Source organism: Aptenodytes forsteri, unplaced genomic scaffold (assembly GCF_000699145.1).
Source record: "Aptenodytes forsteri isolate BGI_AS27 unplaced genomic scaffold, ASM69914v1 Scaffold197, whole genome shotgun sequence".
Taxonomy (NCBI): Eukaryota; Metazoa; Chordata; class Aves; order Sphenisciformes; family Spheniscidae; genus Aptenodytes; species Aptenodytes forsteri.
Genome location: NW_008795493.1, coordinates 18,553 through 33,418, shown reverse-complemented (window position 1 = coordinate 33,418; position 14,866 = coordinate 18,553). Strand labels below are relative to the sequence as shown.

The following is a 14,866-nucleotide window of genomic DNA, read 5'->3' as shown; positions in this document are numbered from 1 at the left end:
TGCTGTTAACTGAGCCCTGCAAGGGGAACGGCAGCTATTCCCCTCTGCTCGTGGCTGAGCCTCTAGCTCTTCAGTTCACCCCTGTTTGCTCCTTACACGACACGCAGGCCTGCAAGGGTAGCAATAGACGACTGAGCTGAAGGGCAGAGAGCCAAATATTTGCAGCCTGTAGAAACTGAAGAATGTGAGCCTTATAATGAGGCAATGTCTTGTAAAGTCTCTTTCACTCAGCACATAGCAAGTTCCTGGGGCAAGACTATGCGGGGCTTCTGATTGGCTTGACAGGTAGACGAGATGTAAAATTGGTCTTTAAAGGAAAAAAAAGAGCCCACTTTTTGTGCAGTTTCACTCAGCTTCTCTCATTACAAGTTCCTGATGAAATGCTTCTGTACGGATGCATTGTACCTGCAGGAAGGGGCTTCGCATTCCCTGGATGTCACTCTTGTTCCTGTGAGATGCAGAGCTGCAAGCAGGCAAATGCTGTGGATGCAGTGAGAGCTGTGGTGGCTCTGGTGCTGTGGGTGGGTGCGTGATCTCCTGAAGGTGTTAGTACCACAGAGATAGCCACTCTCCACCCACACGAGCCACTGCCTCCAGAAATACAGAGGGTGCAGCCCCATCCCTGCTGCTGTGACTAGCGTGGCAGGGAGCCCAGGTATTCCTCAGGTGCCCTGGTTGCTGCCTCTGTTTCTGTGTGGTGCATAAGGGGATACTGCAAGAGCCTGACTTCATATGTCAGCCCTATGCCTGAGGCAGAAGTTGCAGGAAAAGGCTGAGGGAAGTACTGTGGTCTAGGGAGACAATTTAGCTTTAAACATCTGCTTTTTTCCAGGGTATTTTTAGCATAGAGCGATGGCAGGAGAGGTGCTGGGACGTACTTTTGGAAGCAGTGGAGGATCTTGTGTTGGACATGTTCAAGAAGTTCAAGCTTAAATTATCACATATTGATCATGAAGGCACGCACAATCTGTCCAGAGGTTTACTTGAAGAAACCAATGACGCAGTCAGCCTTGCTGACTGCATGTGTGAGCACTATGGACCAGACACTGCTGTGGAGGTAGCCATCTGTGTGCTGGAAGGGATCAAAGAGACACTGCAGCTAAACTGAAGCAGAAGAAACAGCAAGGTGAGGAAATGGGAGGGTATGAATACTTTTTCTTTCTCTTTGACTTGTCCCTGGAAAAAGCACAAGTGACTTCCTAGCAGTGGTGAGAGAGAACAATTTTCAAGTCCTGGGGAAGTGGGAGGAGAGAAATCCAGTGCATTCCTTCCTAGGGAGAGGAACTGCAGGGGCTCCTTCCTGCTGCTGCTCCTCTACATGCCCCTTTTAGGGACTGCTGTTCTAATTCTTCTCTTTCCCCCTGGGGTCTCCCATGCCTGACCCACAGTGTTTGGCCTCAACAGCAGGAGAACCTCTTGATCAGATGGGGCGAGTTGTGGCCCACAGCCCAGGCTCTTGTCCTGCTCCAGGAAGGAAGTGTGGCCCTGTGTGGGAGCTGGGGTTCCTTGGTAGGAGAGGGGTTCCCTCCTGATGTGAGGGCAGTGCAGTGGGTGTCTGCTGCCTTCACCCCTGTCTGTCAGAGGGTACTGGGATATGGGATGGACAGTAAGTGTTAGGGCATGAACCCACATGCTTTCCCTTTGGTTGTGTCTGAGGAGGCTCTGGTTGTACCTGCCTGGGGCCCTGTGCTGCAGGAGTCTGCAGGAGCCCAGGGATGATGCCTTCAGCCCCAGGAGCATGAGCAGAGAGGAAGGAGACACTGTAGGGGATCCCAGACTATTGTGCTCAGCACAGGTGTGGATCCTGATACAGTTTCAAGACAGACAGGGAACAGACTTCCTGCTTTTGGGTCTTTATAACCTTTATGGCCTAAAGCCCAGGGCTCTGATGCCTGTGGGAGCTCCTCATGGGGTGTCTCAGATGAATGGCTTATGAGAAGATGCGATGCTTGAACTCTGTTTGTCTCAGTAGCCCACTCCCGTGGAATAGAGAAATGGAAGTTCCCTGGCCTTTGTGTTCTGAGTGAAGTAGGAAGACAACACAGTATGTTTCCAGGCTTTTGTTTTTCTTTGAAACACCAGAATTTGGTGCTCTTGGTTTTAACTAGAGAGCTCGGGTAGGGAGAATGAAGGTCTAGGGGCTAATCCCAGCCCAAGCCACGGAGGGAGGACTTAAGCAATGGAATAGGAAGAATTTTAGCTCAATGTTCCTGCCCCTTTCCATAAATGACTGCAGAGTGTCCCTTTTACTGGCCTTCCTATTGTGTCTGCTGGCCTTGCATGCTGTGTGAGACTTGATGGCCAGACCCTTTCCCAGACCTTCAGTCAAAGAGCAGTTTGGGTACCCACGGTGTGTTCAGCACACAGGTGCACCTGCATAGGCACCTTTTACAAAGCCCTGTTGAATCAGCCGGTGTGGAGGGCTTCATGCTGAGCCAGCAAGAGTGGAGAGTTGCTCATGGAACTAAGAAAGCTCTTAGAGCAGGTCTTAGCTGAGACCTCTAGGAAAGGCAACGTGGAGCAGAGGTGTCAGGCCTGATGCTTCTTGGAGAGAAATATTGGCAGGTTGAAAGAAGAACTCTGGGATCTGCCTGGATTTTCAGGGGGTGGGGAGCATTCACAGTGCTGATGTGCCAGCGTCAGTAGCAAATCACTGACTTTGCAGTGTCCTCTGGGATTTTAGGCAAGCTTGGGCAAGGACTGGGCCTTGGAGGAATCCACTGCCCCTGAGCATTGTCCATAGGATGCTGCTGCATGACAATGCTAATACACATGTTCAATTCCTGTTTCAGCTCTGGGTCCTGGAACGTCAGCTGAAGGTAAGTGTCGCTTCAGCAGAAACCATTACGCTATGTGCTGCTGTCTCAGCCAGGAGACAACAGTGCACAATCATCTGTCCACATAGGGAATGCAAAGGACACTTCAGATATCCTTCCCTCGCAGAGTTTGAGAGAAGAGAGGTGATTTGATGGGTGATAGCCAAGCAACTTTCATTATCACCTATTTATTGCAGTGGAGATTGGCCAGAGCACTGTTAACTATTCATCTTCCATTTGAGAAATGAAACTGGAAGTCTCAGTCTTTAGTAGAGATGCCACAATGCTTTACAGAAAGAAGAATATGCTTAGCAACTCTATTCCAACTAAATCCTCAGCCGTCTTTCCCATGAAGGAATTCTTCCCCAATGGGTCCCATCCTCCCAACCTGACTGTACCTAATAGAGATGTGTAAAGAGGAGCTGGTCCCCCCCATCTTCCATAAATAAAGCATAGAGATGCCTGTTCAGAATGGTGTTCAGCATGAGCTGTTGTTAAGGTCTTTGGAAGTCATGTAAAACAAGTGCAGTGTAGTGGTAGTGTGTTGTTGGAATAGTTTTAATGACAAGGAGCTAATGGGAAATCTGCACTTATTAGGGACTGTACTTACATTTCTTACTGTTCTAGATTACAGGCAGAAATAGACCATGTAGCAAGAGAGTTCCATACATTTAAAGAGGTGAATGCTTGTCTGGGTGAGAACGTGACTCTAAGCAGTAGATACACGAAGCTGGTGATGGTTACAAACCCTCTGGGGAGAAGTGAACAGGAACAGGAAGTCCTGGGTCTAAAAGAAGGATGTGCAGAAGTTGGAAGGGAAGAAGCTCACCCTGCAGTTACTGTAGAAACACTTTTTCAGCCTAATGAAAGAGGTCAAATGCCACAGATCATTGTGCTGGTGGGTGGCGCAGGGACTGGAAAGACCGTGACAGTAAGAAAGATCATGCTAGACTGGGCAAGAGGAGCCGTTTGTGCACAATTTGACTATGCTTTCTACATAAACTGTAGAGAAGTCAACCTTTTCCAGCAGGCAGATATGCTGAGTCTAGTGGATCTGATCTCAGCTTGCTGTCCTTGTGGAAAGGTACCACCTGAAGCAATCCTGGCTAGTTCTGAAAAACTCCTGTTCATCGTTTATGGCTTTGATGAACTGAGGTTTTCCTTGGATCAGCCAAAAAATAAGCTGTGTTCTGACTGTGGTGAAAGGAAGCCAGTGGAAATCATTCTGAGCAGTTTATTTCAGAAAACTCTCCTCTCTCAGTCCTCCTTGCTCATCACTACAAGACCAACAGCTCTTCAAAGGCTGGGGCAGTGTTTAAAGGAGGAGCATTATGCAGAAATAATGGGCTTTTCAGATGCTGAGAAGGAGGAATATTTCCACAAGTTCTTCAGGGATGAAGAGAAAGCAGTAAAAGCCGTTACCTTTGTCAAAAGAAATGACACTCTCTTTGCCATGTGCCTTGTACCCATTGTGTGTTGGACCATCTGCACTGTCCTTGAACAAGAACTTAATGAAGGAAAGATCTTGTCCAGATTTCTAGAACACCCACAGAGCTGTACGTGCTGTACCTTTCCAGCTTACTCAAGTGTGAGAGTGACAATCTAAAGCAGGATATGAAGAAGTTCCTGAGCAGACTTTGCTGCATGGCTGCTGATGGAATCTGGAAGCAGGAGATCCTGTTTCATGAAAAGGAGATTGAGGTGTATGGCTTAAATCACCCAGTCCTCCTCTCACTTTTTCGGAATGAGAATGTTCTAAGAAACCGTATGAGGTGTGTGAGTGTCTACAGCTTCCTTCACCTGAGCTTTCAAGAGTTTTTTGCAGCATTGTTCTATGCACTGGAGGACAATGAGCAAACAGGAGAATTGGGGACGCCGGGGAAGGATATAAAGAAGGTGTTAGAAAAGTATAGTGAGTATGATACAAATTGGATATTAGTGGTATGATTCCTGTTTGGCTTGTTAAATGAGGAAACAAGTGAGTACCTGATAGAAAGAACTGGGTGTAAAATCTCACCTAGAGTTAAGGAAGATTTATTGAAGTGGATTCAAATAGGCCAAGGAACAACTCCTGTTCTGGTGGAGTGATTCACAACTTGAATGTATTTCACTTTGTTTGAGATTCAAGAAGAAACATTTGTGAGCAATGCATAGGGACATTTCACTGGGATAGTTCTGAAAGACTGCATCCTGAGCCAATGTGATCAAATGGTTCTTTCATTTTGTGTCAAACACTGGACTGGACTGGACTGGACTCCTTTCATCCTGAAGGGTGCTCAGTTGCACTGGAAGACCATGAAAACAAGTTTGTTCCAGGGCCTCCAGATGGGTCACATCAGTAAGTATTGCTGGCAACCACAGGGTTGGAGTTTCTTGATTACATAATTTGGTGTTCTCCCCTGTTTTAAAAATGAAAAATGGTTGGAAGTCTTTCCATTATAAAAACTTGCTATGGTGAAGAGAACCTTCCTGCTGTCATACTAATAAAATTCCCCTGCCCCCATCCCCTATCTACGTTGCTCATTTTTTTTTACTGATTGACTAAGCCTATTGTGGAGACCATGTATGGAGGCAGGACCTGCTGTGTGAGCACTTGCATAAAGGACAAAGAGAGTACTGAATTCAGATGTCCCATTTTCTCTTCAAAGTCTTTGCTCCTAGGTGAAGGCAAATATCAGCCTGGAGTGATGTTTTTCTGCAGGAAATAGAAGCGTCTGTCTCCCCTGTACCATTTTTATAGAGACCCATTCTTCTCTGCAGAAAAGGTTTTTAAAGGTATTTTCATTTGCCTGTCCTTAAAATACAAGCCAGTTTGGCTCATGCTGTGGAGGGCTTGTTAGGACTTGGGTAAAACATCACTGTAAAAGTGCAGTTATCCTCTATGTCCTTCTTATCTGTGGGGTGCAACCTTCTCATTGCGGAGAGGCGTTCTTGTGTTACCGGATGACTGTCAAAGCACAATCCTCTACGCTTCAAAAAGAGAGAGGCCTATGACTGTGGAGCTGTCAGCCCAGTAGGATTGCTTCTGGTGTGGGGATAGAAACTTTCTTTGAAAATTACACCTTTGCTCAGAATTGTCCAAAGGTGGAACTTGGACTGAGACAGAGCTGAAAAAAGGCAGGTAGTGTGCCTTGTATTAGAGGAAGGAGCAGTACAGTCATTTGACGTGTGCTCTTTCATCAGTGCGCTATTTCAAGTAATAGTTTTTTTGTTTTTTAAAGGACAGTTAATATTAAGGCCAGTTACAGAGAAAGTCTTCCACCTTCCTAGACTCACACAACTCAGTGCGATGGGATACTGAAGACAAATGCTGAGAAGTTTTTCAACTTTGGTTTTTCAACGTCTTGCATATGAGGGAAGAGCTGGGACGGTGCAGCCTGGAGAAGAGAAGGCTTAGGGGGATCTTACCAATGTACATAAATACCTGAAGGGAGGGTGCAAAGAGGACAAAGCTAGGTTCTTTTCAGTGGTGCTCAGTGACAGGACAAGAGGCAGTGGGCACAAGCTGAAACACAAGAGGTTCCCTCTGAACACCAGGAAACCCTTTTTCACTGTGAGGGTGAACAAGCACTGGCACAGGTTGCCCAGGGAGGTTGTGGAGTCTTCATCCTTGGTGATATTCAAAAGCTGCTGTACATGGTCCTAAGCAACCTGCTTGAGGTAGCCCGAGCAGGGAGGTTGGAGCAGATGACCTCCAGTGGTCCCTTCCAACCTCAACCATGCTGTGATTCTATGATTTATGGTCTTTCAGAGACCCACTGTCTCTCTGCCACCACCTGCTTCTGGCTGAAATGTTGCCTTCTGCAGCAGATTTGTGGTAGTGCCCAAGGATGTTCTCAACCCTTCCACCACAAAGGTGTGGTCCTGCTGTTCACTCTGTGCTTTGAGAATCAGTTTGATTGATTGTGTGAGATTGCATTCGATGAAGACGATTTACTGTTGCTACTCTTCCAGATTTCTTTCAAATTAGGGTGGTAAGTGTCTGTTAAACTGGAAAAGCTGCTGCAGCTTTAGGTGTGGCATTGTTAGTCTTCCACCGGAATAGGCTGCTTCAGAGACCTCGTATTCTAACTAGAAAGATTTGTGTTGCAAAGCATAGCTAAAGCTAATGCATTTCTGAAACAAATGATCTGTGCTAAAGATGCCCTTTGAAGTCTTTTGAAGGCCTTTCCCTCTAAACTCAGCTCAGGCTATCTTGCACTGAGTTCGCAGTGAAGATCTATAGTCAGTGAAGCCCAACAGCAAGCAGACTTGCAGATACCCCTTTTCTTCCTGCTGGCTGTCCTCCAAGGGTGTTCTCAATCCTTCCAGCGCATAGGCTCCAGCTCTGTTCCTTTCATCCAGGTTCCAGCTACTAAACATCAAATTGATGGTTTGTGTGAGAACCTAAATGTATTCAATGGATGATTTTTGCTGCTTTTCAAGGTTTCTTCAGTGAAAGTGTCTCTTAAATTGGAGAAGCTGCTGTAATTTGGGGCCTGGCATTGGGACTGCTCCACTGGAAGACAGTACCTCAGAGGGGAGTTTTTCTTCAGAAGTAAACTTCTGTGCAACTAAAGCGCTCATATAAGTAACAGAGTTCAGAAAGCAAGCTCTGTGCAAAAGATGACCTCATTAGCTTTCCAAGGCTTTTTACCCTGAGGCTGTTTGACATAAAGGCTGCCTGGTCAGCATTGACTCCTGCCACTGAGGTTTTTAAGTCAGTCTTAACCAGATTGTTGAGTCTTGTTTGTCTTGTGGGCTTCTCATGTATTCTCATCCTGAACAGGGAGATGCTGTGCACTGCACTGTATGAGAGACAGCACTGCGCAGGACCTCATGGCTCAGGGGAAGGGGTGCTGAGCCCATAGTTTTTCTTTCTGTTTCTGTGCCCAGCATTTTTAAAGAAAGTCCCTATCCCCTATCTTGCCTCTGCTTGTCATAAACTCCTTCCTCCCACTGTGAGAGCTAAGCTTAAGTGAGAGCCATGCAAAGCCAGACTGTGCTGAGAGATCCCCAGGGTCAAGAAGACACTGTATAGATGTATCCAATTCACCCCCTGCCCTTTGGATGCAAAAGCCTGAGATACGGCCTTCTGCAGCCCATGATTACGTGCTCTCCACTTCTCCCTAGGGGTGCTGTCTTCCTGCTAAAAGTTCTGATGGGTAATGTGACCATGCCAGAGTTGATCTTTGCTGTAGGACCCACCAGTGGCATCTGGACACCTGTTGTGGTGGCTCAGCCTGCATTCTATCTCGCAGAGCAACCCTGTACTTGTGACTTGGGATGGTGCATGGGTCTCTTTTCTGTATCTGTATTTCCACTGTCAGTAGTGTGACTGGTAAGGAGTTTGGGAAGGGATGATGGTAGCTGGTACTCTCTGGGTGTTTTCCCATGAATGTTACGAAAAGAGCTCCCGGTGTTCCCTCACCACAACTAAGGAAAACATGTGAGGAAGGCCTGGCAGCACAAGTCTGGCACAAGTAGAGTGGAAAGAGCAACTTTATTGTCCTGCTCCAAATTACACTGATCAAGAGCCTGGCTGTCCAACAGGTAGAATCATAGAATAGTTTGGGTTGGAAGGGACCTTTTAAAGATCATCTAGTCCAACCCCCCCTGCCGTGGACAGGGACATTTTTCACTACATCAGGTTGCTCCAAGCCCCATCCAGCCTACCCTTGAACACTTCCAATGATGGGGCATCCACAACTTCTCTGGGCAGTCTGTTCCAGTGTCTCACTGCCCTCATAAACAATTTCTTCCTTATGTCCAATCTAAATCTACCCTCTTTCAGTTTAAAACTGTTGCCCCTTGTCCTGTCACTACAGACCCTGGTAAAAAGTCTTTCTCCATCTTTCTTATAAGCCCCTCTGAGTATTGAGAAGCCGCAATAATGTCTCCCCAGAGCCTTCGCTTCTCCAGGCTGAACAACCCCAGCTCTCTCAGCCTTTCTTCGTAAGAGAGGTGTTCCAGTCCTCTGATCATTTTCATGGCCCTCCTCTGGATCCACTCTAACAGGTCCATATCTTTCTTGTACTGGGGACCCCAGAACTGGATGCAGTGCTACAGGTGGGGTCTCATGAGAGCAGAATAGAAGGGCAGAATCAGCTCCCTCGACCTGCTGGCCACGCTTCTTTTTATGCAGCCGATGATACGATTGGCTTTCTGGGCTGCAAGCGCACATTGCCAGCTCGTATGCAATTTTTCTTCCACCAGTCTCCCCAAGTTGTTCTCCACAGGGCTGCTCTCAATCCATTCATCCCCCAGTCTGGATAGATACTGCGAATTGCCCTGACCCAGGTGCGGGACCTTGCACTTAGTCTTGTTGAACTTTGTGAGGTTTGCATGGGCCCACTCCTCAAAAGGTACCCCCACGCAGGATTTCTGTCTGGACCCTGGGCTAGTTGTGGCTCTGACTACTTTCCAGATCTGTGCAGTTACAGCCCTGAGGTAGGTTTTTGCTCTTATACTGAAGCACTGGGCTCCTGCTTATAGTACAGCTGGCATTACCCAATGGGCCCAGCTGGACTTGGTCCCTTGGCTCCTGTCTTTAGGAGTTCAGTGCTCAGTGGGGAGTACAATCACCCTTTTCCAAACAGTATTGGTTAATGCACAGAGAAGGAACATTGCTTATAAGAAGGGGTTAACAACAGAAGCGAAGGCTGTGAATGTGCTCCTGTTCCTGTCTCCTGCTTGGGGACATTGTTAGCTCTCTCTTGCTGGGGGCGGTTTCTCTTTTTCAGCCCCTGAATTCTCAAAAGAATCTCTGTTCCTTGAATTCTGGAGGAGTGTTTTAATCTGATCAGAGCTGCGGTGGTTTTGGAGACCTCTGTTGAGGCAGCCCAGTGCATTGCTCCTTGAAGGTTTGCAGATGAGGGTGAATAGCGCCAGCCTATCTTCCTTGGGAATGCTTCTTAACAGACTTGACGCAGCTAACACAATCTGTATATGGACAGCAAAACTAGAAATGTCTCAGGTAGCCATGAACAGTGCAGCATTTGTGATTACTGTGAATTTCATGTAAATCTGACCTAGCATTGCACAGTATGAGACACATCTGGTTTTTGGGTTGTTGGGGTTTTTTTTGCAGTAAACTGGAAGTACACACAGTTGCGCTTTGAGTGGGATGTTATGCTCCCTAACATGCTATCTTGATGTTTGTGAATTAGTAACAAATTCAGCTTGCATCCTCTAATGCAGATCATGTCTTCTCTGACTTTTCTAGGCACACACCCCAGGCAAAGGAGTCCAGTTCACCACCTGTGTCCCTGCTCTGTCAAGCTGTAGGAAATCTGGGATCAAATTAAAAACAGCCAAGTGAGAAAACTATTCTGTTCCTTAGAGACAAACAAACAAAAATGGCAATGCTTCTCTCAAATAGGCAGCTCACTCTGTTTACCTGAATTCTGCTGGTGAGGAAATCCCTTTGTTTGATGCTGTTAAGCGTACTGCCTGTGACCAGGTGTTGGAGAGGTGGAGTGAAGTCCTTTCACAGCCTGATACAGCTTGTGTTCACAATCCTCATACCATAGACTAATATGAAAGGGCCCTGCAATGCAGCATTTAGGAAAGGGGATTTTCCACGGCTCCACTGGAACCTGGCACTGTCCATCTGGGAACTTCAACTAAGGATGGGGAGGGGGTGGAGAAAGAGACCTTGATTTCAGATCAGGAGTTAAGATGCTTAGGAAGCGAGGAGACTTGCTCTTCCTCTGCTCTTTACTTCATTAGAAACAGGATAAAACCACATCAGAGGTATTGAAGCTGTTTCCCACCCCAGAGAAGGGGATAGCAGAGCGCAAATTGTACATCCATGGAGGGGCATCCACACTAACACCTAGGCCCAAGATCGGGCTGTAGTGAATCCCACAGATTCTTGTGAGTTTCCCTTCCTCCCCAGGAGCACAGTCCAAAGGCAGGGCTGTAGTAGCTGAGGCAAGGCCTGGCAGCTGCCCCCTGCCCAGGCCTGAGGGCAGAGCTGGTCTTTGCAGGAAAGGGCTGGGGTGTCCCACAGAACGAGTGGGGCTGGGGGCAGGCGGATGCCCAGCGGCCTGCAGGGAGCCAGGCCCAGTGCTAGGCAGCCCCGTGGCCGCCTGCAGCCACAGCCTGCTGGGATTGGGCGCGTCCCTGTCCCTGTTCCATCAGCACGACTCCGACTGGCCCCACAAGGAGTGGTGGGGCTGGAGGGGCTGTGTGGTGCCACGGCTGGCTGGGATTGGTGAGTGGAGAGGGTAGGGGTGGGGCTGTGGGGAACCCTCCCCTTGGCTGGGTCCTGTGTGGCCAGAGCAGAGCTATGGGGCTGAGGGGCCATTGGGTGCCTCCTAGGAGGGGATTGACTGAGGGGAGCGGGCAGTGGCTATGGTGCTGGCCCCTCATTGGCCGTGGGGTGGGTGTGTGGTGAGTGTGGGCAGAGTTTGTGGCCATGGCTTATGGTCATCAGCCTGGTGAGGGCCTGGCTGCTGTGATGACCCCACAGCTCTTCTCCCTGTGTTTCCCCTGCAGGTTGTGGTGGTGCCGACTCACCAGCACCATCTATGGGGACCTGGCCACAGTGCTCAGTACCAGCCAGAGCTTGAGAGAGCTGGACCTTGGCAATAATGAGCTGGGAGATGTTGGATTGCAGCTGCTGTGCGAGGGGCTGAAACATCCTTCCTCGCAGCTGCAGGCGCTGTGGTGAGGGACATGGGGCTCCTCAGGGCTTTTCCCAGAGCCTTTCCCACTCCAAGGTCTCCTTTAACTTTTCTTGGCTCTATGGGAAGGCAGCACTTCTCACTTTAGTTTACAGTGAGCTGAGTCCATTCTGTTTAAAAGGTGGCTTTGTTCCTCCCAACGGACAGACATATTGAAGCATAGGTCCCACAGGAGGTGGGCGGAGGAAATGGGAGCTGCTCCTGGCTCTAGCCACGAGAGGAGCACTGTGCAGGCAGAACTGGTGGCTGTGCCCTTGCTGTGCTTCTCACCCAGCTCTTCCAGGAACCCTGGTCACAGGGCTGCCTGCCTGGTGTGCATCTTATCAGCCCCCACTGCTGGGGGAGGCAGGAATGAGGCTGCTGGGGCAGGGCCTGGCAGCTGCCCACTGGCTGGGGCAGAGCTGTGGGGTTGAGGGGTACCTCCTGGGAGAAGATTGGTTGTGGGGTGGGCGTTGGTGGGGTTTGTGGCCATGGCTTATGGTCATTGGCCTGGTGAGGGCCTGGTGGGCGAGAGCATCTGTCCTGGTGGCTGTGACAACTCGGTGGATTTTTTTCAGATTGGTAAGATGTCAACTGTCAGCATCTGTGGGGACCTAGCTGTGTTGCTCACCACCAAGCAGAGCCTGAGGCAGCTGAACCTGGAAGGAAATGAGCTGGGAGACCCTGGATTGCAGCTGCTGTGTGAGGGGCTGAAACATCCTTCCTGGCAGCTGCAGATGCTGCAGTGAGGGACACAGGGCTCCTCAGGGCTTTTCCCAGCTGCCCCAAGGGTAGTACTCAGTGTAGCTTGTGGCTGAGGTGGGGCAGCTCCTGCCTGCATGCAGGGATGGTGACAGGCTGCCAGTGAGGTGCATCTGCAGGGCGGGGTCCCTGCTCATTCTGTGCTTGTTGCCTGCCGTGCCAGGACAGCAATAATAGCTGTGACAGATGTCTTGCCTAGGGGCATTCTGCCCCAGCCCTGGTCTCTGTAGTACCCCAGAGGGATGCATGCCTCTGGGCATGCTTCCCTCTTTTACTGCAGTAGAGAGGCTTGTGGGCAACCAGCGGAAGGGCAGGGCTATCCTTTTGACATTTCCAGTGGGAGTGAGCTGGAGAGTCAGTCCTGATCTCCTGGGTGCCCAGTGTCTGCCTTTGCACACTGTGCCCACAGCCATGTGTCGACACATGTCCTGGGTCACTCAGCTGCCATCCAGTCATTCCCTTTTACTCGCATGGCCGTCCAAGCTGCCATTCCCAATGTCAGGGTTCTTGCATAGATGCTGTCTCATCACAGCGAGCCCCAGGTGGATGTTCGAGTCGTATGGGGTATGTCCCATGGCACTGGGACCCTCTAGGCAGACAGTGAAATCCAGCTGTGCGCACACCCATGGGGCAGCGGGAGCACTTGTGTGCACAGTGATGTGACTGTGTCTGGGGAGAAAACAGAGTTCACAGAAATTCCCGCTTGTTGTCTCTAGCCTTTGGAGGTACCCAGTCAGTGGGGAAGGAGGTCAGGGACAGGAACTGGTGGGAATTAATCGAGAAGGTTGGTGGACTGAAGGGCTGTAATCACCTTTGTAAATAGCGTTGAGCCACGAGGATAGATGCACGGGGCAGAAGTGCTGATGTGGAGGGTGTGATGTTCACACTCTGGATGTTTTTGGGTGCTTTCCCTTTGGCTTACCTTTGGGGGAATGAGATTTCCAGTTGCTTGCAAGGAAAGGGCTGCAGCCGTGGCCTACGAGCGGTGGGCATGGCACTGAGCTATCAGTGTCTGCTGCCCCGATCGGCCCAGTCCTGAGTGGGTGAGACTGGATGGGCTATGTGGTGCCATGGCTGGCTGGGATTGATGGGTGGAGAGGGTGGAGTGGAGCCATGGAGAGCCCTCCCGTGGGCGGGTCCTGCATGTCTGGGGCAGAGCTGTGGGGCCAAGGAGCCCTTCAGTGCCTCCTGGGAGGGGATTGGTTGAGGAGAGGCTGTGGGCTGGGCTGGGAGCAGGCGGTGGCTGCGGTGCTGGCCCCTCATTGGCTGTGAGATGGGGGTGTGGTGAGTGTGGGCAGGGTTTGTGGCCGTGGCCTATGGTCATCGGCTTGGTGAGGAGCTGGTGGGTGAGAGCATCTGTCCTGGTGGCTGTGACAACTCGGTGGATCTTCTCCATTTTTGTTCTCTGCAGGTTGTGGCATTGTCAACTCACCAGCGGCATCTGTGGGGACCTGGCCACAGTGCTCAGCACCAGCCAGAGCCTGAGGGAGCTGGACCTTGGTGAAAATGAGCTGGGAGACCCTGGATTGCAGCTGCTGTGTGAGGGGCTGAAACATCCTTCCTGGCAGCTGCAGGCGCTGCAGGTGAGGGACATGGGGCTCCTCAGAGCTTGCTGCACCGTGGGCAGCACTCAATGGGACTGGGGCTGGGTGGCTGCTTCTTGCAAAGCTGGGTAGATGCTAAGACGCAGATATCTTCAGCGCTGGGTCCCTGCTCACCCCGTGCTCCCTCCCTGCCATGCCAGGAGAAGATCCGCTCTGGATCCGCTCTAACAGGTCCATATCTTTCTTGTACTGGGGACCCCAGCACTGGATGCAGTGCTACAGGTGGGGTCTCATGAGAGCAGAATAGAAGGGCAAAATCAGCTCCCTCGACCTGCTGGCCATGCTTCTTATGCAGCCGATGATACGATTGGCTTTCTGGGCTGCAAGCGCACATTGCCAGCTCGTATGCAATTTTTCTTCCACCAGTATCCCCAAGTTGTTCTCCACAGGGCTGCTCTCAATCCATTCATCCCCCAGTCTGGACTAATATTGGGGATTGCCCCAACCCGAGTTGTACTTCATGAGGTTCACATGGGCCCACTCCTCAAGCCTGTCAAGGTCCCTCTGGATGGCATCCCTTCTCTATAGCGTATCAACCATACCACTCAGCTTGGTGTTGTCTGCAAACTTGTGGGTGCACTCAGTCCTACTATGTATGTTATTTATGAAGATAAATAGTATTGGTCCCAGTATGGACCTTTAGACATTGAGCCATTAACTGTGACTGTTTGGATGTGGCCATCCAGCCAGTTCCTTATCCATCTAATAGTCCATCCATCAAATCCATATCTCCAATTTAGAGAGGCAAGAATGTTCCAGTAGGAATTGCTATTAACTTTCCCATGCATCCTTCTGTAAAAAAGATAAAGCTATAGAACAAGTTTCCTCTGGGTAGGCTACAATGGGGTATATATGGTAGTCTAGAATAATATTTTTAGTGTAAGCCCTCTGTGAGCTTTATTCCTTTGTACAACTCTCATAAACAGATAGATGATTCATCTGTTCTAAGAATTCTCATCAGGACATCCTTGACCCCTCTGTTTCTCAAGCTTTCTATCTCAAGCTTCCCTTGTTGGCAAGGGAAGGGAGTGTACTG

The 14,866-nt window shown here is 49.7% G+C and overlaps 1 protein-coding gene across 1 annotated transcript; it reads left to right on the top strand.

Annotated features, from left to right (window-relative positions):
* Positions 1-3,693: 3,693 nt before the first annotated feature.
* On the top strand, positions 3,694-13,809 carry LOC103900927 (NACHT, LRR and PYD domains-containing protein 3-like; the record flags this gene model as incomplete). Its single annotated transcript, XM_019472687.1, is given in 5 exon segments — positions 3,694-4,333; positions 4,336-4,588; positions 11,298-11,460; positions 12,043-12,209; positions 13,638-13,809. Coding segments are annotated over 5 exon segments (1,395 nt in total), but the record flags the coding sequence as incomplete, so codon positions are not given.
* Positions 13,810-14,866: the final 1,057 nt, after the last annotated feature.